Source organism: Haliotis asinina, chromosome 2 (genome assembly GCF_037392515.1).
Source record: "Haliotis asinina isolate JCU_RB_2024 chromosome 2, JCU_Hal_asi_v2, whole genome shotgun sequence".
NCBI classification, from domain to species: Eukaryota; Metazoa; Mollusca; class Gastropoda; order Lepetellida; family Haliotidae; genus Haliotis; species Haliotis asinina.
The window spans coordinates 3,609,046-3,632,112 of NC_090281.1; the positions used below are offsets into that span (position 1 = coordinate 3,609,046).

The window sequence follows — 23,067 nt, forward strand, 5'->3', positions numbered from 1 at the left end:
AAAAGCGGAGTAAAATCATACTCATTCACACAATCACCGAGGCCGCAATATCCCCTGGAGCAGCATTAGTGTACTCACCCCACCACAAGATCAGGAAACTACGAGAAGATACTCCACATCAAGATACTCCACATCTAGATACTCCACATCAAGATACTTCAACCAGTCGTAAACCGAGACCCGTGTTATTGCGAGCATATGCCCACTGCCTACCATAAACCCGTCTCCAAACACTTTCAATCCAATTATTCTCTTATCCTTCACATTATTCGCTTCCGCGTTAATCTCTCCCTTGTTAGTCTGTTGTAAACATTAATCCTTACTGTGGAAACACGTACCATACTTGGTACATCAACCTTATCTATTCTGTAAACATCTATAGATATAATCCGCCTGTGCTTTAACTGTATAACATAAGATTACTCTATACACATGTATTCATGTATACACTGACTTAGCTTATAAAACATCGCTTATATTGTAATAAATATCCCGTACGTCCTTAGAAATATAACACTTCTTCAACGCTAAGAAATAGAAATAATGTGAATGCAAACAGTTTGTGTTGTCTACATGTCACGTGAGCAACAGACCTAAAACCTTCACCACATTACCGGAAGTCTCCAAATTTGCTTGAACTCTGACAAGGTTTTTTTCATATGTACAGATATATCATTCACAAAAAGTAGGACATACTACATATGAGAGCATACCACAAGCCAATGCCATTACATATGAGAGCATACCACAAGCCAATGCCATTACATATGAGAGCATACCACAAGCCAATGCCATTACATATGAGAAAAAATAATATATGTCCATACAGATGAAACATGTCCAAAAGAATGAAATACATTGTTACCTTTTCCCTTATTTCTCTTCATTATCTGTTTCCTCCTTGGCTTCATCATTTGTATTTTAACAATCTTGTAAATCCAGTATCCCCAACTTATATTTGAATGGTATATATCAAGCGTAACTGTTACTTCTAACAATGAGATGTTCAGTAAGATCAAAGTCACCCGTTGATACTGATGGTCCTGACAGTGCGGCTCTGTTGTGACAATTCTAATGTAGCAACAATAAGATGTTCAGTAAGATCAAAGTCACCCGTTGATACTGATGGTCCTGACAGTGCGGCTCTGTTGTGACAATTCTAATGTAGCAACAATAAGATGTTCAGTAAGATCAAAGTCACCCGTTGATACTGATGGTCCTGACAGTGCGGCTCTGTTGTGACAATTCTAATGTAGCAACAATAAGATGTTCAGTAAGATCAAAGTCACCCGTTGATACTGATGGTCCTGACAGTGCGGCTCTGTTGTGACAATTCTAATGTAGCAACAATAAGATGTTCAGTAAGATCAATGTCACCCGTTGATACTGATGGTCCTGACAGTGCGGCTCTGTTGTGACAATTCTAATGTAGCAACAATAAGATGTTCAGTAAGATCAATGTCACCCGTTGATACTGATGGTCCTGACAGTGCGGCTCTGTTGTGACAATTCTAATGTAGCAACAATAAGATGTTCAGTAAGATCAATGTCACCCGTTGATACTGATGGTCCTGACAGTGCGGCTCTGTTGTGACAAATCTAATGTAGCAACAATAAGATGTTCAGTAAGATCAAAGTCACCCGTTGATACTGATGGTCCTGACAGTGCGGCTCTGTTGTGACAATTCTAATGTAGCAACAATAAGATGTTCAGTAAGATCAATGTCACCACTGATACTGATGGTCCTGACAGTGCGGCTCTGTTGTGACAATTCTAATGTAGCAACAATAAGATGTTCAGTAAGATCAATGTCACCACTGATACTGATGGTCCTGACAGTGCGGCTCTGTTGTGACAATTCTAATGTAGCAACAATGAGATGTTCAGTAAGATCAAAGTCACCACTGATACTGATGGTCCTGACAGTGCGGCTCTGTTGTGACAATTCTAATGTAGCAACAATGAGATGTTCAGTAAGATCAATGTCACCCGTTGATACTGATGGTCCTGACAGTGCGGCTCTGTTGTGACAATTCTAATGTAACAACAATGAGATGTTCAGTAAGATCAATGTCACCACTGATACTGATGGTCCTGACAGTGCGGCTCTGTTGTGACAATTCTAATGTAGCAACAATAAGATGTTCAGTAAGATCAAAGTCACCCGTTGATACTGATGGTCCTGACAGTGCGGCTCTGTTGTGACAATTCTAATGTAGCAACAATGAGATGTTCAGTAAGATCAAAGTCACCCGTTGATTCTGATGGTCCTGACAGTGCGGCTCTGTTGTGACAATTCTAATGTAGCAACAATAAGATGTTCAGTAAGATCAAAGTCACCCGTTGATACTGATGGTCCTGACAGTGCGGCTCTGTTGTGACAATTCTAATGTAGCAACAATGAGATGTTCAGTAAGATCAATGTCACCCGTTGATACTGATGGTCCTGACAGTGCGGCTCTGTTGTGACAATTCTAATGTAGCAACAATGAGATGTTCAGTAAGATCAAAGTCACCCGTTGATACTGATGGTCCTGACAGTGCGGCTCTGTTGTGACAATTCTAATGTAGCAACAATGAGATGTTCAGTAAGATCAATGTCACCCGTTGATACTGATGGTCCTGACAGTGCGGCTCTGTTGTGACAATTCTAATGTAGCAACAATAAGATGTTCAGTAAGATCAAAGTCACCCGTTGATACTGATGGTCCTGACAGTGCGGCTCTGTTGTGACAATTCTAATGTAGCAACAATGAGATGTTCAGTAAGATCAAAGTCACCCGTTGATACTGATGGTCCTGACAGTGCGGCTCTGTTGTGACAATTCTAATGTAGCAACAATAAGATGTTCAGTAAGATCAATGTCACCCGTTGATACTGATGGTCCTGACAGTGCGGCTCTGTTGTGACAATTCTAATGTAGCAACAATGAGATGTTCAGTAAGATCAATGTCACCACTGATACTGATGGTCCTGACAGAGTGGTCTGTTGTGACAGCCCTATTGTAGCAACAATAAGATGTTCAGTAAGATCAAAGTCACCCGTTGATACTGATGGTCCTGACAGTGCGGCTCTGTTGTGACAATTCTAATGTAGCAACAATAAGATGTTCAGTAAGATCAAAGTCACCCGTTGATACTGATGGTCCTGACAGTGCGGCTCTGTTGTGACAATTCTAATGTAGCAACAATGAGATGTTCAGTAAGATCAATGTCACCCGTTGATACTGATGGTCCTGACAGTGCGGCTCTGTTGTGACAATTCTAATGTAGCAACAATGAGATGTTCAGTAAGATCAATGTCACCCGTTGATACTGATGGTCCTGACAGTGCGGCTCTGTTGTGACAATTCTAATGTAACAACAATGAGATGTTCAGTAAGATCAAAGTTACCCGTTGATTCTGATGGTCCTGACAGTGCGGCTCTGTTGTGACAATTCTAATGTAGCAACAATAAGATGTTCAGTAAGATCAAAGTCACCCGTTGATACTGATGGTCCTGACAGTGCGGCTCTGTTGTGACAATTCTAATGTAGCAACAATAAGATGTTCAGTAAGATCAAAGTCACCCGTTGATACTGATGGTCCTGACAGTGCGGCTCTGTTGTGACAATTCTAATGTAGCAACAATGAGATGTTCAGTAAGATCAATGTCACCCGTTGATACTGATGGTCCTGACAGTGCGGCTCTGTTGTGACAATTCTAATGTAGCAACAATGAGATGTTCAGTAAGATCAATGTCACCACTGATACTGATGGTCCTGACAGTGCGGCTCTGTTGTGACAATTCTAATGTAGCAACAATAAGATGTTCAGTAAGATCAATGTCACCCGTTGATACTGATGGTCCTGACAGTGCGGCTCTGTTGTGACAATTCTAATGTAGCAACAATGAGATGTTCAGTAAGATCAATGTCACCACTGATACTGATGGTCCTGACAGAGTGGTCTGTTGTGACAGCCCTATTGTAGCAACAATAAGATGTTCAGTAAGATCAAAGTCACCCGTTGATTCTGATGGTCCTGACAGTGCGGCTCTGTTGTGACAATTCTAATGTAGCAACAATAAGATGTTCAGTAAGATCAAAGTCACCCGTTGATACTGATGGTCCTGACAGTGCGGCTCTGTTGTGACAATTCTAATGTAGCAACAATGAGATGTTCAGTAAGATCAATGTCACCCGTTGATACTGATGGTCCTGACAGTGCGGCTCTGTTGTGACAATTCTAATGTAGCAACAATGAGATGTTCAGTAAGATCAATGTCACCACTGATACTGATGGTCCTGACAGTGCGGCTCTGTTGTGACAATTCTAATGTAGCAACAATAAGATGTTCAGTAAGATCAATGTCACCCGTTGATACTGATGGTCCTGACAGTGCGGCTCTGTTGTGACAATTCTAATGTAGCAACAATGAGATGTTCAGTAAGATCAATGTCACCACTGATACTGATGGTCCTGACAGAGTGGTCTGTTGTGACAGCCCTATTGTAGCAACAATAAGATGTTCAGTAAGATCAAAGTCACCCGTTGATACTGATGGTCCTGACAGTGCGGCTCTGTTGTGACAATTCTAATGTAGCAACAATGAGATGTTCAGTAAGATCAAAGTCACCCGTTGATACTGATGGTCCTGACAGTGCGGCTCTGTTGTGACAATTCTAATGTAGCAACAATAAGATGTTCAGTAAGATCAATGTCACCCGTTGATACTGATGGTCCTGACAGTGCGGCTCTGTTGTGACAATTCTAATGTAGCAACAATAAGATGTTCAGTAAGATCAAAGTCACCCGTTGATACTGATGGTCCTGACAGTGCGGCTCTGTTGTGACAGTTTTAATGTAACAACAATGAGATGTTCAGTAAGATCAATGTCACCACTGATTCTGATGGTCCTGACAGTGCGGCTCTGTTGTGACAATTCTAATGTAGCAACAATGAGATGTTCAGTAAGATCAATGTCACCCGTTGATTCTGATGGTCCTGACAGTGCGGCTCTGTTGTGACAATTCTAATGTAGCAGCAATAAGATGTTCAGTAAGATCAAAGTCACCCGTTGATACTGATGGTCCTGACAGTGCGGCTCTGTTGTGACAATTCTAATGTAGCAACAATAAGATGTTCAGTAAGATCAAAGTCACCCGTTGATACTGATGGTCCTGACAGTGCGGCTCTGTTGTGACAGTTTTAATGTAACAACAATGAGATGTTCAGTAAGATCAAAGTCACCCGTTGATACTGATGGTCCTGACAGTGCGGCTCTGTTGTGACAATTCTAATGTAGCAACAATAAGATGTTCAGTAAGATCAATGTCACCACTGATACTGATGGTCCTGACAGTGCGGCTCTGTTGTGACAATTCTAATGTAGCAACAATAAGATGTTCAGTAAGATCAAAGTCACCCGTTGATACTGATGGTCCTGACAGAGCGGCTCTGTTGTGACAATTCTAATGTAACAACAATGAGATGTTCAGTAAGATCAAAGTCACCCGTTGATACTGATGGTCCTGACAGTGCGGCTCTGTTGTGACAATTCTATTGTAGCAACAATAAGATGTTCAGTAAGATCAATGTCACCACTGATACTGATGGTCCTGACAGTGCGGCTCTGTTGTGACAGTTTTAATGTAACAACAATGAGATGTTCAGTAAGATCAAAGTCACCCGTTGATACTGATGGTCCTGACAGTGCGGCTCTGTTGTGACAATTCTATTGTAGCAACAATAAGATGTTCAGTAAGATCAATGTCACCCGTTGATTCTGATGGTCCTGACAGTGCGGCTCTGTTGTGACAGTTTTAATGTAACAACAATAAGATGTTCAGTAAGATCAAAGTCACCCGTTGATACTGATGGTCCTGACAGTGCGGCTCTGTTGTGACAATTCTAATGTAGCAACAATAAGATGTTCAGTAAGATCAAAGTCACCCGTTGATACTGATGGTCCTGACAGTGCGGCTCTGTTGTGACAATTCTAATGTAGCAACAATGAGATGTTCAGTAAGATCAATGTCACCCGTTGATACTGATGGTCCTGACAGAGCGGCTCTGTTGTGACAGTTTTAATGTAACAACAATGAGATGTTCAGTAAGATCAAAGTCACCCGTTGATACTGATGGTCCTGACAGAGCGGCTCTGTTGTGACAGTTTTAATGTAACAACAATGAGATGTTCAGTAAGATCAATGTCACCCGTTGATACTGATGGTCCTGACAGAGCGGCTCTGTTGTGACAATTCTAATGTAGCAACAATAAGATGTTCAGTAAGATCAATGTCACCACTGATACTGATGGTCCTGACAGTGCGGCTCTGTTGTGACAATTCTAATGTAGCAACAATAAGATGTTCAGTAAGATCAAAGTCACCCGTTGATACTGATGGTCCTGACAGTGCGGCTCTGTTGTGACAATTCTAATGTAGCAACAATGAGATGTTCAGTAAGATCAATGTCACCCGTTGATACTGATGGTCCTGACAGAGCGGCTCTGTTGTGACAATTCTAATGTAGCAACAATGAGATGTTCAGTAAGATCAAAGTCACCCGTTGATACTGATGGTCCTGACAGTGCGGCTCTGTTGTGACAATTCTAATGTAGCAACAATAAGATGTTCAGTAAGATCAAAGTCACCCGTTGATACTGATGGTCCTGACAGTGCGGCTCTGTTGTGACAATTCTAATGTAGCAACAATGAGATGTTCAGTAAGATCAATGTCACCCGTTGATACTGATGGTCCTGACAGAGCGGCTCTGTTGTGACAATTCTAATGTAGCAACAATGAGATGTTCAGTAAGATCAAAGTCACCCGTTGATACTGATGGTCCTGACAGTGCGGCTCTGTTGTGACAATTCTAATGTAGCAACAATAAGATGTTCAGTAAGATCAAAGTCACCCGTTGATACTGATGGTCCTGACAGTGCGGCTCTGTTGTGACAATTCTAATGTAGCAACAATGAGATGTTCAGTAAGATCAAAGTCACCACTGATACTGATGGTCCTGACAGTGCGGCTCTGTTGTGACAGTTTTAATGTAACAACAATAAGATGTTCAGTAAGATCAAAGTCACCCGTTGATACTGATGGTCCTGACAGTGCGGCTCTGTTGTGACAATTCTAATGTAGCAACAATGAGATGTTCAGTAAGATCAAAGTCACCCGTTGATACTGATGGTCCTGACAGTGCGGCTCTGTTGTGACAATTCTAATGTAGCAACAATAAGATGTTCAGTAAGATCAATGTCACCCGTTGATACTGATGGTCCTGACAGTGCGGCTCTGTTGTGACAATTCTAATGTAGCAACAATAAGATGTTCAGTAAGATCAATGTCACCACTGATACTGATGGTCCTGACAGTGCGGCTCTGTTGTGACAATTCTAATGTAGCAACAATAAGATGTTCAGTAAGATCAATGTCACCACTGATACTGATGGTCCTGACAGTGCGGCTCTGTTGTGACAATTCTAATGTAGCAACAATAAGATGTTCAGTAAGATCAATGTCACCCGTTGATACTGATGGTCCTGACAGTGCGGCTCTGTTGTGACAATTCTAATGTAGCAACAATGAGATGTTCAGTAAGATCAATGTCACCCGTTGATACTGATGGTCCTGACAGTGCGGCTCTGTTGTGACAATTCTAATGTAGCAACAATAAGATGTTCAGTAAGATCAATGTCACCCGTTGATACTGATGGTCCTGACAGTGCGGCTCTGTTGTGACAGTTTTAATGTAACAACAATAAGATGTTCAGTAAGATCAATGTCACCCGTTGATTCTGATGGTCCTGACAGTGCGGCTCTGTTGTGACAATTCTAATGTAGCAACAATAAGATGTTCAGTAAGATCAAAGTCACCCGTTGATACTGATGGTCCTGACAGTGCGGCTCTGTTGTGACAGTTTTAATGTAACAACAATGAGATGTTCAGTAAGATCAATGTCACCCGTTGATTCTGATGGTCCTGACAGTGCGGCTCTGTTGTGACAATTCTAATGTAGCAACAATAAGATGTTCAGTAAGATCAAAGTCACCCGTTGATACTGATGGTCCTGACAGTGCGGCTCTGTTGTGACAATTCTAATGTAGCAACAATAAGATGTTCAGTAAGATCAAAGTCACCCGTTGATACTGATGGTCCTGACAGTGCGGCTCTGTTGTGACAATTCTAATGTAGCAACAATAAGATGTTCAGTAAGATCAATGTCACCCGTTGATACTGATGGTCCTGACAGTGCGGCTCTGTTGTGACAATTCTAATGTAGCAACAATGAGATGTTCAGTAAGATCAATGTCACCACTGATACTGATGGTCCTGACAGTGCGGCTCTGTTGTGACAATTCTAATGTAGCAACAATAAGATGTTCAGTAAGATCAATGTCACCCGTTGATACTGATGGTCCTGACAGTGCGGCTCTGTTGTGACAATTCTAATGTAGCAACAATAAGATGTTCAGTAAGATCAATGTCACCACTGATACTGATGGTCCTGACAGTGCGGCTCTGTTGTGACAATTCTAATGTAGCAACAATAAGATGTTCAGTAAGATCAATGTCACCCGTTGATACTGATGGTCCTGACAGTGCGGCTCTGTTGTGACAATTCTAATGTAGCAACAATGAGATGTTCAGTAAGATCAATGTCACCCGTTGATACTGATGGTCCTGACAGTGCGGCTCTGTTGTGACAATTCTAATGTAGCAACAATAAGATGTTCAGCAAGATCAATGTCACCCGTTGATACTGATGGTCCTGACAGTGCGGCTCTGTTGTGACAGTTTTAATGTAACAACAATGAGATGTTCAGTAAGATCAATGTCACCCGTTGATTCTGATGGTCCTGACAGTGCGGCTCTGTTGTGACAATTCTAATGTAGCAACAATAAGATGTTCAGTAAGATCAAAGTCACCCGTTGATACTGATGGTCCTGACAGTGCGGCTCTGTTGTGACAGTTTTAATGTAACAACAATGAGATGTTCAGTAAGATCAATGTCACCCGTTGATTCTGATGGTCCTGACAGTGCGGCTCTGTTGTGACAATTCTAATGTAGCAACAATAAGATGTTCAGTAAGATCAAAGTCACCCGTTGATACTGATGGTCCTGACAGTGCGGCTCTGTTGTGACAATTCTAATGTAGCAACAATAAGATGTTCAGTAAGATCAAAGTCACCCGTTGATACTGATGGTCCTGACAGTGCGGCTCTGTTGTGACAATTCTAATGTAGCAACAATAAGATGTTCAGTAAGATCAATGTCACCCGTTGATACTGATGGTCCTGACAGTGCGGCTCTGTTGTGACAATTCTAATGTAGCAACAATGAGATGTTCAGTAAGATCAATGTCACCACTGATACTGATGGTCCTGACAGTGCGGCTCTGTTGTGACAATTCTAATGTAGCAACAATAAGATGTTCAGTAAGATCAATGTCACCCGTTGATACTGATGGTCCTGACAGTGCGGCTCTGTTGTGACAATTCTAATGTAGCAACAATAAGATGTTCAGTAAGATCAATGTCACCCGTTGATACTGATGGTCCTGACAGAGCGGCTCTGTTGTGACAATTCTAATGTAGCAACAATGAGATGTTCAGTAAGATCAATGTCACCACTGATACTGATGGTCCTGACAGTGCGGCTCTGTTGTGACAATTCTAATGTAGCAACAATAAGATGTTCAGTAAGATCAATGTCACCCGTTGATACTGATGGTCCTGACAGTGCGGCTCTGTTGTGACAATTCTAATGTAGCAACAATGAGATGTTCAGTAAGATCAATGTCACCACTGATACTGATGGTCCTGACAGTGCGGCTCTGTTGTGACAATTCTAATGTAGCAACAATGAGATGTTCAGTAAGATCAATGTCACCACTGATACTGATGGTCCTGACAGTGCGGCTCTGTTGTGACAATTCTAATGTAGCAACAATAAGATGTTCAGTAAGATCAATGTCACCACTGATACTGATGGTCCTGACAGTGCGGCTCTGTTGTGACAATTCTAATGTAGCAACAATAAGATGTTCAGTAAGATCAATGTCACCCGTTGATACTGATGGTCCTGACAGTGCGGCTCTGTTGTGACAATTCTAATGTAGCAACAATAAGATGTTCAGTAAGATCAAAGTCACCCGTTGATACTGATGGTCCTGACAGTGCGGCTCTGTTGTGACAATTCTAATGTAGCAACAATAAGATGTTCAGTAAGATCAAAGTCACCCGTTGATACTGATGGTCCTGACAGTGCGGCTCTGTTGTGACAATTCTAATGTAGCAACAATGAGATGTTCAGTAAGATCAATGTCACCCGTTGATACTGATGGTCCTGACAGTGCGGCTCTGTTGTGACAATTCTAATGTAACAACAATGAGATGTTCAGTAAGATCAATGTCACCCGTTGATACTGATGGTCCTGACAGTGCGGCTCTGTTGTGACAATTCTAGTGTAGCAACAATAAGATGTTCAGTAAGATCAAAGTCACCCGTTGATACTGATGGTCCTGACAGTGCGGCTCTGTTGTGACAATTCTAATGTAGCAACAATAAGATGTTCAGTAAGATCAAAGTCACCCGTTGATACTGATGGTCCTGACAGTGCGGCTCTGTTGTGACAATTCTAATGTAGCAACAATGAGATGTTCAGTAAGATCAAAGTCACCCGTTGATACTGATGGTCCTGACAGTGCGGCTCTGTTGTGACAATTCTAATGTAGCAACAATGAGATGTTCAGTAAGATCAAAGTCACCACTGATACTGATGGTCCTGACAGTGCGGCTCTGTTGTGACAGTTTTAATGTAACAACAATAAGATGTTCAGTAAGATCAAAGTCACCCGTTGATACTGATGGTCCTGACAGTGCGGCTCTGTTGTGACAATTCTAATGTAGCAACAATGAGATGTTCAGTAAGATCAAAGTCACCCGTTGATACTGATGGTCCTGACAGTGCGGCTCTGTTGTGACAATTCTAATGTAGCAACAATAAGATGTTCAGTAAGATCAATGTCACCCGTTGATACTGATGGTCCTGACAGTGCGGCTCTGTTGTGACAATTCTAATGTAGCAACAATAAGATGTTCAGTAAGATCAATGTCACCACTGATACTGATGGTCCTGACAGTGCGGCTCTGTTGTGACAATTCTAATGTAGCAACAATAAGATGTTCAGTAAGATCAATGTCACCACTGATACTGATGGTCCTGACAGTGCGGCTCTGTTGTGACAATTCTAATGTAGCAACAATAAGATGTTCAGTAAGATCAATGTCACCCGTTGATACTGATGGTCCTGACAGTGCGGCTCTGTTGTGACAATTCTAATGTAGCAACAATGAGATGTTCAGTAAGATCAATGTCACCCGTTGATACTGATGGTCCTGACAGTGCGGCTCTGTTGTGACAATTCTAATGTAGCAACAATAAGATGTTCAGTAAGATCAATGTCACCCGTTGATACTGATGGTCCTGACAGTGCGGCTCTGTTGTGACAGTTTTAATGTAACAACAATGAGATGTTCAGTAAGATCAATGTCACCCGTTGATTCTGATGGTCCTGACAGTGCGGCTCTGTTGTGACAATTCTAATGTAGCAACAATAAGATGTTCAGTAAGATCAATGTCACCCGTTGATACTGATGGTCCTGACAGTGCGGCTCTGTTGTGACAGTTTTAATGTAACAACAATGAGATGTTCAGTAAGATAAATGTCACCCGTTGATTCTGATGGTCCTGACAGTGCGGCTCTGTTGTGACAATTCTAATGTAGCAACAATAAGATGTTCAGTAAGATCAAAGTCACCCGTTGATACTGATGGTCCTGACAGTGCGGCTCTGTTGTGACAATTCTAATGTAGCAACAATAAGATGTTCAGTAAGATCAAAGTCACCCGTTGATACTGATGGTCCTGACAGTGCGGCTCTGTTGTGACAATTCTAATGTAGCAACAATAAGATGTTCAGTAAGATCAATGTCACCCGTTGATACTGATGGTCCTGACAGTGCGGCTCTGTTGTGACAATTCTAATGTAGCAACAATGAGATGTTCAGTAAGATCAATGTCACCACTGATACTGATGGTCCTGACAGTGCGGCTCTGTTGTGACAATTCTAATGTAGCAACAATAAGATGTTCAGTAAGATCAATGTCACCCGTTGATACTGATGGTCCTGACAGTGCGGCTCTGTTGTGACAATTCTAATGTAGCAACAATAAGATGTTCAGTAAGATCAATGTCACCACTGATACTGATGGTCCTGACAGTGCGGCTCTGTTGTGACAATTCTAATGTAGCAACAATAAGATGTTCAGTAAGATCAATGTCACCCGTTGATACTGATGGTCCTGACAGTGCGGCTCTGTTGTGACAATTCTAATGTAGCAACAATGAGATGTTCAGTAAGATCAATGTCACCCGTTGATACTGATGGTCCTGACAGTGCGGCTCTGTTGTGACAATTCTAATGTAGCAACAATAAGATGTTCAGTAAGATCAATGTCACCCGTTGATACTGATGGTCCTGACAGTGCGGCTCTGTTGTGACAGTTTTAATGTAACAACAATGAGATGTTCAGTAAGATCAATGTCACCCGTTGATTCTGATGGTCCTGACAGTGCGGCTCTGTTGTGACAATTCTAATGTAGCAACAATAAGATGTTCAGTAAGATCAAAGTCACCCGTTGATACTGATGGTCCTGACAGTGCGGCTCTGTTGTGACAGTTTTAATGTAACAACAATGAGATGTTCAGTAAGATCAATGTCACCCGTTGATTCTGATGGTCCTGACAGTGCGGCTCTGTTGTGACAATTCTAATGTAGCAACAATAAGATGTTCAGTAAGATCAAAGTCACCCGTTGATACTGATGGTCCTGACAGTGCGGCTCTGTTGTGACAATTCTAATGTAGCAACAATAAGATGTTCAGTAAGATCAAAGTCACCCGTTGATACTGATGGTCCTGACAGTGCGGCTCTGTTGTGACAATTCTAATGTAGCAACAATGAGATGTTCAGTAAGATCAATGTCACCACTGATACTGATGGTCCTGACAGTGCGGCTCTGTTGTGACAATTCTAATGTAGCAACAATAAGATGTTCAGTAAGATCAATGTCACCCGTTGATACTGATGGTCCTGACAGTGCGGCTCTGTTGTGACAATTCTAATGTAGCAACAATAAGATGTTCAGTAAGATCAATGTCACCCGTTGATACTGATGGTCCTGACAGTGCGGCTCTGTTGTGACAATTCTAATGTAGCAACAATAAGATGTTCAGTAAGATCAATGTCACCCGTTGATACTGATGGTCCTGACAGAGCGGCTCTGTTGTGACAATTCTAATGTAGCAACAATGAGATGTTCAGTAAGATCAATGTCACCACTGATACTGATGGTCCTGACAGTGCGGCTCTGTTGTGACAATTCTAATGTAGCAACAATAAGATGTTCAGTAAGATCAATGTCACCCGTTGATACTGATGGTCCTGACAGTGCGGCTCTGTTGTGACAATTCTAATGTAGCAACAATGAGATGTTCAGTAAGATCAATGTCACCACTGATACTGATGGTCCTGACAGTGCGGCTCTGTTGTGACAATTCTAATGTAGCAACAATGAGATGTTCAGTAAGATCAATGTCACCACTGATACTGATGGTCCTGACAGTGCGGCTCTGTTGTGACAATTCTAATGTAGCAACAATAAGATGTTCAGTAAGATCAATGTCACCACTGATACTGATGGTCCTGACAGTGCGGCTCTGTTGTGACAATTCTAATGTAGCAACAATAAGATGTTCAGTAAGATCAATGTCACCCGTTGATACTGATGGTCCTGACAGTGCGGCTCTGTTGTGACAATTCTAATGTAGCAACAATAAGATGTTCAGTAAGATCAAAGTCACCCGTTGATACTGATGGTCCTGACAGTGCGGCTCTGTTGTGACAATTCTAATGTAGCAACAATAAGATGTTCAGTAAGATCAAAGTCACCCGTTGATACTGATGGTCCTGACAGTGCGGCTCTGTTGTGACAATTCTAATGTAGCAACAATGAGATGTTCAGTAAGATCAATGTCACCCGTTGATACTGATGGTCCTGACAGTGCGGCTCTGTTGTGACAATTCTAATGTAACAACAATGAGATGTTCAGTAAGATCAATGTCACCCGTTGATACTGATGGTCCTGACAGTGCGGCTCTGTTGTGACAATTCTAATGTAGCAACAATAAGATGTTCAGTAAGATCAAAGTCACCCGTTGATACTGATGGTCCTGACAGTGCGGCTCTGTTGTGACAATTCTAATGTAGCAACAATAAGATGTTCAGTAAGATCAAAGTCACCCGTTGATACTGATGGTCCTGACAGTGGGGCTCTGTTGTGACAATTCTAATGTAGCAACAATGAGATGTTCAGTAAGATCAAAGTCACCCGTTGATACTGATGGTCCTGACAGTGCGGCTCTGTTGTGACAATTCTAATGTAGCAACAATGAGATGTTCAGTAAGATCAAAGTCACCCGTTGATACTGATGGTCCTGACAGTGCGGCTCTGTTGTGACAATTCTAATGTAACAACAATGAGATGTTCAGTAAGATCAAAGTCACCCGTTGATACTGATGGTCCTGACAGTGCGGCTCTGTTGTGACAATTCTAATGTAGCAACAATAAGATGTTCAGTAAGATCAATGTCACCCGTTGATACTGATGGTCCTGACAGTGCGGCTCTGTTGTGACAATTCTAATGTAGCAACAATGAGATGTTCAGTAAGATCAATGTCACCACTGATACTGATGGTCCTGACAGTGCGGCTCTGTTGTGACAATTCTAATGTAGCAACAATGAGATGTTCAGTAAGATCAATGTCACCCGTTGATTCTGATGGTCCTGACAGTGCGGCTCTGTTGTGACAATTCTAATGTAGCAACAATAAGATGTTCAGTAAGATCAAAGTCACCCGTTGATACTGATGGTCCTGACAGTGCGGCTCTGTTGTGACAATTCTAATGTAGCAACAATAAGATGTTCAGTAAGATCAATGTCACCCGTTGATACTGATGGTCCTGACAGTGCGGCTCTGTTGTGACAATTCTAATGTAGCAACAATGAGATGTTCAGTAAGATCAATGTCACCACTGATACTGATGGTCCTGACAGAGTGGTCTGTTGCTGGCTGCCTAGTTATAAATCCATGTCTGTAGATACAGCGTGTTTGTGCAAACAGATTTACCTAGAAGGCTGTACAATATAGACATGTTTGTTGACACTAAGTACATACTTCCACATCAGCTAATCTGATGGCCGATAATTAAATCGACCATGCAAAGAAAGCCAAACTTTCATGAACAGTTTATTTCTGACTTGACATGAGATGTTGCACAACCGTGATGACCCTCCATTGGACCCAGATTGAAGGATCGTCTTCACCCATGTTGATTCATGTGTCACTAACGTTTCTGGCCAAGTGAGAAGGTCTATCTATTGTCCAAGTTAGTTGATGTTCCCCGGACAGTGTATTCTTATAGCCCTATAAATACGTTTATGTTACCCGAGTATTGAAGACATTCTGCCTCATGTATCATCCCCAGCCCAGGAAAGCTTTTCTACTGTGGTTAACTCTGAAGTGGGAAGGTAAATCAAACATTTTTCTTAAAAACTTAGGTTCGCAATTGGTAAGGTTTTTCTACCTTCTTTGTTAACTAACGTTCCCCTGGTTAGGAGGTTTATTTACCGTCTTTGTAACTAACGTTCCCCGGGTTAGGAGGTTAATCTACCCTGTTTGTTAACTAACGTGATGGTGAGCCCAATACAATGTACAAATCCCTATATAAGGTAAGATAGTGGAGAAGCAGTCTTGTGATGGAATGACAGACACATAAAAGGCTGTCGGCGACATACTGAAAGACCAATACTGTCTGTTGAGTCACCTCACTGGATGGGATGGTCAGATTCAGTGGTTAAGTGTTGTCTACTGCAATCTTGCGTGGAGGTAAAAACAACAAATGCACGTGTTTCCCCAAAGAAACCATCTCTTCCTCCACGCCCCACCTGACCCACCTCAACCACCACCCCCACTCCCTCACCCCCTCACCCACCTCACCTACCCCATCCCCTCATCCCAAATAAGTACATAAGTAGTAAAATAGCCACACAGTTATCGTATTTATACAATATTAACAATCACAATAATAAACACGTTTGCCTTACTGTCTCTTGTCCCTTCTGTGCAGTAACGGGGTCCTGGCGAGAACGCTTGAAATCACATCCACATCGGCTAAGACAGTGAAACCAGACGTATCTGTATATAAATATGCTTCCCAACCAGTGTACACAAACAGGACTTCTGTAAACATATGTGTCCACGTTAGCGATTGTCGTTCACCTAATGTTACACAATCTGGCCACAAACTTGTATGCTGTGTAAATAGAGTAAGATCGGTAGAACAATGTGAGATGTGTGACATATGTTTATCTCCCGGTTTTATCACTGTCAGACTATCCATGAGGGGGAGTTATGTTGGTCATTATAATGTTCTTATAGCCATCAAATAATGGTATCTACTCCACATCAGCACTGGCGTGTGTACGAACAGGCTTATATTGTGTGGTTGATATATTCCGCCTTTGGTCACGACACCTGTGATACATACATGCGAGCGAATCTGTTTTCTGTACAGTGTACATCTGTGACAGCGAACAGCTTATACCTATTGGAAAGAAGCGTTGATAATTGATGTAGCGTTGATAATTTTATACAGATTATGTTTGGCTTTAAAGTTTGCCCTGGGACATGAAACGGTCACTCTTTCGCGAGCATCCGGTATCAAAACGTATTTTCCGAAACACGCGATGCTCGTGATGTAGTTGGAATCGTTACAATCGATTGAGATTTTAGGAGAAAATTGTTATAAATGTCGCTGACTCAGGACTGAGGTTTCATATTGTCACAGACAGATACCTAGAAGACGTTTTCTTCAAAGCTGTTTATTTGCCTTTTATGACGACGATCAAAATCAGAAAATGCCGTCCTGTCGTGTCATGTTAATTCATCGTCTTCCTTCCTCCACCAAATGATGATGCAATGCCTGCTAGTAGTTTCCACTGATGTATGACACAACATAAAAACCTCAATTTCAAGAGTGTGTTTTCATGATTAGACATTTAATAATCTTGCTTCTGTGGACGGCTGGTAAATCCAAGCTCTAGTATTGACATACGCCGACCTAGGAGCAGGATGTACCTCACTTCATGGTGTAGGCAACAGGCTGGAGTGGGTCCATCAACGTACCGTCAGACGTGGTCGCTAATGGGTATATATCAATGGGTAATAACTGTGTTAAAAAGATCCGTAAGTGTTTTTACATTGAAATAGTTATCCCTTATAATGAGGTGTCTTGAGAAGCATTTATATTTACCCAATAAGGAAAAGACACTCTGTGGAAGAGTACTAAATTCTTTAAACTAGTGGGAGTATAAAAAAAATGCTAGTTACTCCTCAAGAAAGGCAATTACTCGTACATAAACAGACGTGGGTGTAAATACCCAAATTGCTTTAAAAATCACCTGCAGCTCTGCTGTCTCCTACGTAGTACTTGATAGATTCTTTTTAATGTTCGGATTGTGAAGTATTGTTATTATGATGAGAAATGTTTGGTGATGCAGGCGTCCTCCGCTAGGAGCTAGGTTGGATCGGATACAACTCACGTTGTTTCGTGATTGTTTACCGGTTGACTTGACTGGGGTAGGGGACACATGTTGAGTGCGGCGTAAGTCAATACGGAATTAAAAATTCAAAGACTGTCGTTATAGATATTTCTGTAAGTAATAGGGTAATGTAAGTTGCCTCCTACAGTCTGGGACTCGTCTGTACACGCAGATTAAAACTCATGTGCATCGACCTCTGAAATATCCAACGCATCACAGTGAAGTGTTACAAAGTGCAACATACAACGGTCAACTAACTGCAACGGGTAACAGTAGAACAACCTTAACGCAAGGCATGTAAAGTATGACAGTCGGTCCGACACATGACAGTAATGTGCAACAGTCGGTCCAACGTATGACAGTAATGTGCCACAATCAGTTGAACACAGTACTCAAAAAGTGAAGGAAACAGTAGACTCTAATAGTAAGTGAAACACAGTCGACTGTAATGTTTAATGACACACATGACAGTCGACTCTAACAGTAAATGAAACACAGTGGACTCTAATGGTAAATGACACACATGACAGTCGACTCTAACATGACAGTAGACTCTAACATGACAGTAGACTCTAACATGACAGTAGACTCTAACAGTGACTGGAACAGTGAAACGGGAGTTTGTTTGAATGTCTGGGTATTTAAGTCCAGTATTTCAAATTAATGTATACTATCCGAAATATGTTCTGCTTTTTCTTCCTTTTTTGACTTTGAAAGACGCTATAAATTGCACAATGGTTACATGTGCTGTAATTCAATTTGAACGTAAAAGAAAGTTATAAAGTGGACAGATTCTCTGTCTTACTTTGGGCTTAAAAACTCCTAGGTAGGCGATACTAAGTCCTACGCAAGAGCTACCCAGTCCCACGCTGGAGATACTAAACCATACGTAGGGGATACTAAGTCCTGCTATACTTCCGTAGGTAACAGGATGTCTGGGGGGACTGTTCTGTGAGTATGGTAAACCTTTGTGATTGTTGCTGATACTGGTCAGGTGGCATGTAGGGGTGTTTTCTCTTTAGGGGAGTTTTTTTTACAGATTACCGCACTTTTAAAGTGCTTGCTGTGCTTCAGTAAAGTTGTGTACATGGGATTCCGAAGGTTGTGTTCGGAAGCGGGTAGATAACCCATCACCTTGTACAGAAGCTCGAAGATGATGTCACTAACAGCCACGTAGTTGTACGACAAAGTTGTCCGCCATTTAGAAAAAAAACTTCCGTTGAGTTCGTGTTGGTACACACGGGGTTTCTACAGGTTTTGCCACTGGCACTAGTTATATTTTTGTACATAATCTCGAATGCTGGTAGTCAAATTTAAGCCGAGGAATCTATATATCTGCTGTATCGTCAAGAAAGGTCTCTCGGCTAAATCATCATATCGAACGGTAAAAATCCGTCCTGGGTAAAATGGTTTTATCTCTGAAGAAACATCCAAATCTACTTTTACTCTCTGACAGAACGTCTCTGCATGTACGTCCAAACCATCCCAGGAAAACTCTCCTAAGCTTTTCTGAGACCACAGTGTGGCCCTCGGGTACCGAATCAGGTGAATAATGTTTATGTTTTTATGTTTATTCATGAGGTACCTCATGTCTGTCATGCTGAACCTGATGGTTTTAACACATGATACAGGAGACCTGACGCAAGACTGCTCTAACACAGGAAGGCAATCCAGGGTTCCTAGGACCCGACTTCCGTTTCCTGCAGTTGTGGTAGTCACGCGTGTCAATGCTGTTGAACATGTGACCTTGACCCAAGGTGAAAATGTCAATGCCGCGCATGTTTAGAGGTCAGGAAGTTTTCAAGTGTTTGCTCTGATAACGAAGCCAATCCTGTCTGTAGGATAGATGAAAAATCTACTGACGCGTTTGTATGAATGAACATTTGTTTGCTTATTCCAAATTTAAGATGATATTTTTACCATGTTTGTACTTTCAACATTAACAAGTAAATCCATGACATACAAACACCCAGTAAATACTGATTTGTAAACATTTTACTTGCTCACTCACGGAACTGCATTTACGTTGTCTAAGTAAGTCTGAGATCAGTGTAGGAGTTTTAAAAATTATCTATGTGCATTGAATAGTCTGTAAATGCATAACTCATATCCTTTAAAAAATAGGGGATATTCTTTTGGAGAGGTATTATTTGAAAGCCAAATTGTAGTACTGTGTATTGACTTCAAAATTATTATTCCGTGTCATTGAGTACTATAGACAGTGATGGAACGGGATCGGGTCCTTCCCACAGCCTTAATTAACAGCAAGGCCCCAATCCCGTTCTATCACTATCCATACTATTACAGACATGCATGTAACATTTGGTTAAAATCGGCCGAATAGTTTTCGAGATACGGACTTTTAAGTGAGCATGGGGTCGGTGGCGAAAAGGCTAAAACGACCAACGTTTTGATGTAGGTGATAATCTAACGAAGTCATCGAGAGTGTTCGGAATTCCACTGTGCTAAAGCGTAAACACATGCCGAGATGCATGCAAAATAGAGGAAATAATCACTTTTTAGTGAGCATGGGGTCGGTCCGGCGAAATGCCAACAGTCCAACGTATTGTCTTGTCGTGCTTGTTACATATTGGCGAGGCGAGAAGTGTGATATATAGGGGGATGAACGACCCCATAAACCAAAACCATGTAAGTCCTTTAAAATTTCATGCTTCCAAGTCGTATCGTATACTTTATTCAGATCGAAGAATATCGATACTGCATGTTGTTTATTTAATATAGTATTTTAACAAAGGATTCTAGACGTACCAATTGGTCAGTGGTACTACGATGTTTCCTGGAACCACACTGGATATTTGTTTTAGGGTTATTGGTTTCTAGATACCATGTTAATCTATTGTTTACCATTCGTTTCATGGTTTTACAGACACAACTCGTTAATTCGAAGGATCAGTATGATCCAGGCCATTCTTTGGTATAGGAACTATGAATTTGGGAAGGTCATGAATTTTGGAAAGCCCCTGTCGTCCATATCATATCAAATATACTTAGCAGTGTTTGCAGGCATGATTTGGGTAAATGTTTTAGGAGCTGATAATGAATATCATCAGCCCCTGTTGCTGTATCATGAGCTTGCTCAAGGGCGGTATATAGCTCATGTAGTGAAAATAGTTCATTATAATTTTCACAATTTTGTCGGAGTTAAAACTGATTTTTCTTCTGCTGTTTTTGGTATTGTCAACTGGTTCGTGTGGGGTAACCAGCTTAGATCCTTAAATAGAATGTAGAATTCCGTAAGTCAATGATCAGTCAGGGAGATGTTTCAACATTTATTGTGAGGTCAAGTGTGTAATACATAAATACATATACATAAAAGATATTTAAACAATAATCGAATATACACATTTTGATGGGGAATTAGCGTCTCAAATGGTCGAGCTTAACTCTGTAACCGTTATAACATTTCCTTTTTCAACATAACATCAAATACTAATCATAATGGGAAAGCATATTCACACAAATCCTTTTAACACATATCTCAATTGTGCCTCAGCTGTCGTTATGTAAAACATATATAAATGATATTTGCTACTGAACCAAATATTCACTTTAGTTCACTATTAGCATAATGATGATGCAAAGTACATCTAGTGTGTCCATACATGAGTGCAACACAGGCACAACTAATCCATGACAGCACATCTACTTCACTTACATGTTCAAATAACGACTGAGATATTATGCATGGCGATGTTCAAGCAAATACAATATTACATAGTCAGTTACGACTTTGACATTATGCATGATGATATTCATGCAAAGACAATATTACATAGTCAGTAACGACATTATGCATGACGATGTTCATGCAAAGACACTATTACACAGTCAGTAACGACTTTGACATTATGCATGACGATGTTCATGCAAAGACACTATATACATGATATTGCCACTTTCTATTCATAAATAAGACATTTTAGTCATGGCATTAAATAATATAATATCAGAGTTGTACAAGAAAGCTTACCTTAAATAGAATGTAGAAGTCCGTAAGTCAATGATCAGTCAGGGAGATGTTTCAACATTTATTGTGAGGTCAAGTGTGTAGACAAGAAATCACTGACCTCTTTTTATAGCCGAAACACCACTGATCAATGTTGGAATTCTTTTGTGATTGGCCAAAAAGGTACTATCGGTGTTTTAATTACCATTTTGATTGGTTGACCAAGATCGGATATTTTTACTATTGGTTACTGACTGAACAAGCCGAAATGAATTTTTGGAAGGGTAGTCACGTGACCGTGACAGGATTATTACACCGACTTAATTATGGTTTGTTTTACAACTTCCTACAGCTGATGTCACCTGGCCGTGACAACAGTAGTTGGGGCTAATTAGCTTGGGGTTAATTAGACTGGATTTATTGTGGTCTGGATGTCTATACCACGTGTCATTAAGACATTTACTGGTGCAATAAACAATAGCTTGAGTTTTAAGCGTGACATGTTCAATGGTATATGGCCTGTGTTAATTATTCTTGCCAGGTGCGTTACATTAGTTTGAACCATGGCATGAAGGCTAATTAATGTGGCATTTCAAAATTGCAACTCTTCAAAATGAATGTGAACTCACAGAAAGATATAAGTGGCAAACATATACAAAATACATACATACAAAAAATATACAAATATGAAGAATACAAAGATAAATTGTGCACTGTCACAGTATTTCTGAAACTCTGCTGTTTCTGGTATGTCTGAAACTCAGGGACATGATTTGATGAAGACGAATGCTTGGTGACAGTTTCACCAAGCTTACTGGCAATGTCACCCTTATCCGTCAATACATCGCCACCATCTTTAAGATGGTGGAAGGTAGATTTGGAACCTTTGCCCTTTAGTCGTTGAATCACGTTCCACATTTTTGAAATTGGTGTGCGGGAATTTATCTTGGAAACATAATTTCGCCATGACTGACGCTTGTTTGAAGGCGCGTCGAGCCTTGGCATTTAGAATTTTAACTTTGACTACTTCTCGGCCTTCTTCCTACTGTTTCTGGCCTGTTTACATTTATTATTAGACCATGGTTTACGAACGTGTGGAGTTGCAGAGGACCTAGGTATAGTTTAATTAGCGTAATTCTTAAGTTTATCAGAGAATACCTGGAACGGATCCAGCTATCGACAAAAGACGTCATTTTTCAAATATTCAGTGCACAGTGTCCGAAATAATGGCCAGTTGGCCTTATTATAATTTCACCTTGGTGCAGGTGGATCGTCAGTCGGATTTATAGCTTCTAAAATTGTTGGAAAATGGTCACTTCCACAAACATGGACTGACCTTTCAAATTCATTTTACACATCTGGATCAGAGAGTG

General features: G+C 41.1%; 1 protein-coding gene and 1 pseudogene across 2 annotated transcripts in view; both read right to left on the bottom strand.

The window, feature by feature from the left end:
• LOC137272196 (carbohydrate sulfotransferase 6-like) overlaps nt 1–16,471 on the bottom strand; it is a 30,318-nt gene extending 13,847 nt beyond the window's left edge. Inside the window, exon 1 of one of the 2 annotated variants that reach the window (XM_067804549.1) lies at nt 16,231–16,471. Coding sequence is in view for 1 of the 2 variants with exons in the window: in XM_067804548.1 (XP_067660649.1) it covers nt 16,231–16,376 (146 nt within the window). In the remaining variant the exon portion in view is untranslated. The remainder of the gene's footprint in view (nt 1–16,230) is intronic. The other variant, XM_067804548.1, reaches the window with a different exon arrangement.
• Nucleotides 16,472–18,717: 2,246 nt separating this feature from the next.
• LOC137274746 (carbohydrate sulfotransferase 1-like) lies at nt 18,718–22,612 on the bottom strand (annotated as a pseudogene).
• Between the last annotated feature and the right edge of the window lie 455 nt (nt 22,613–23,067).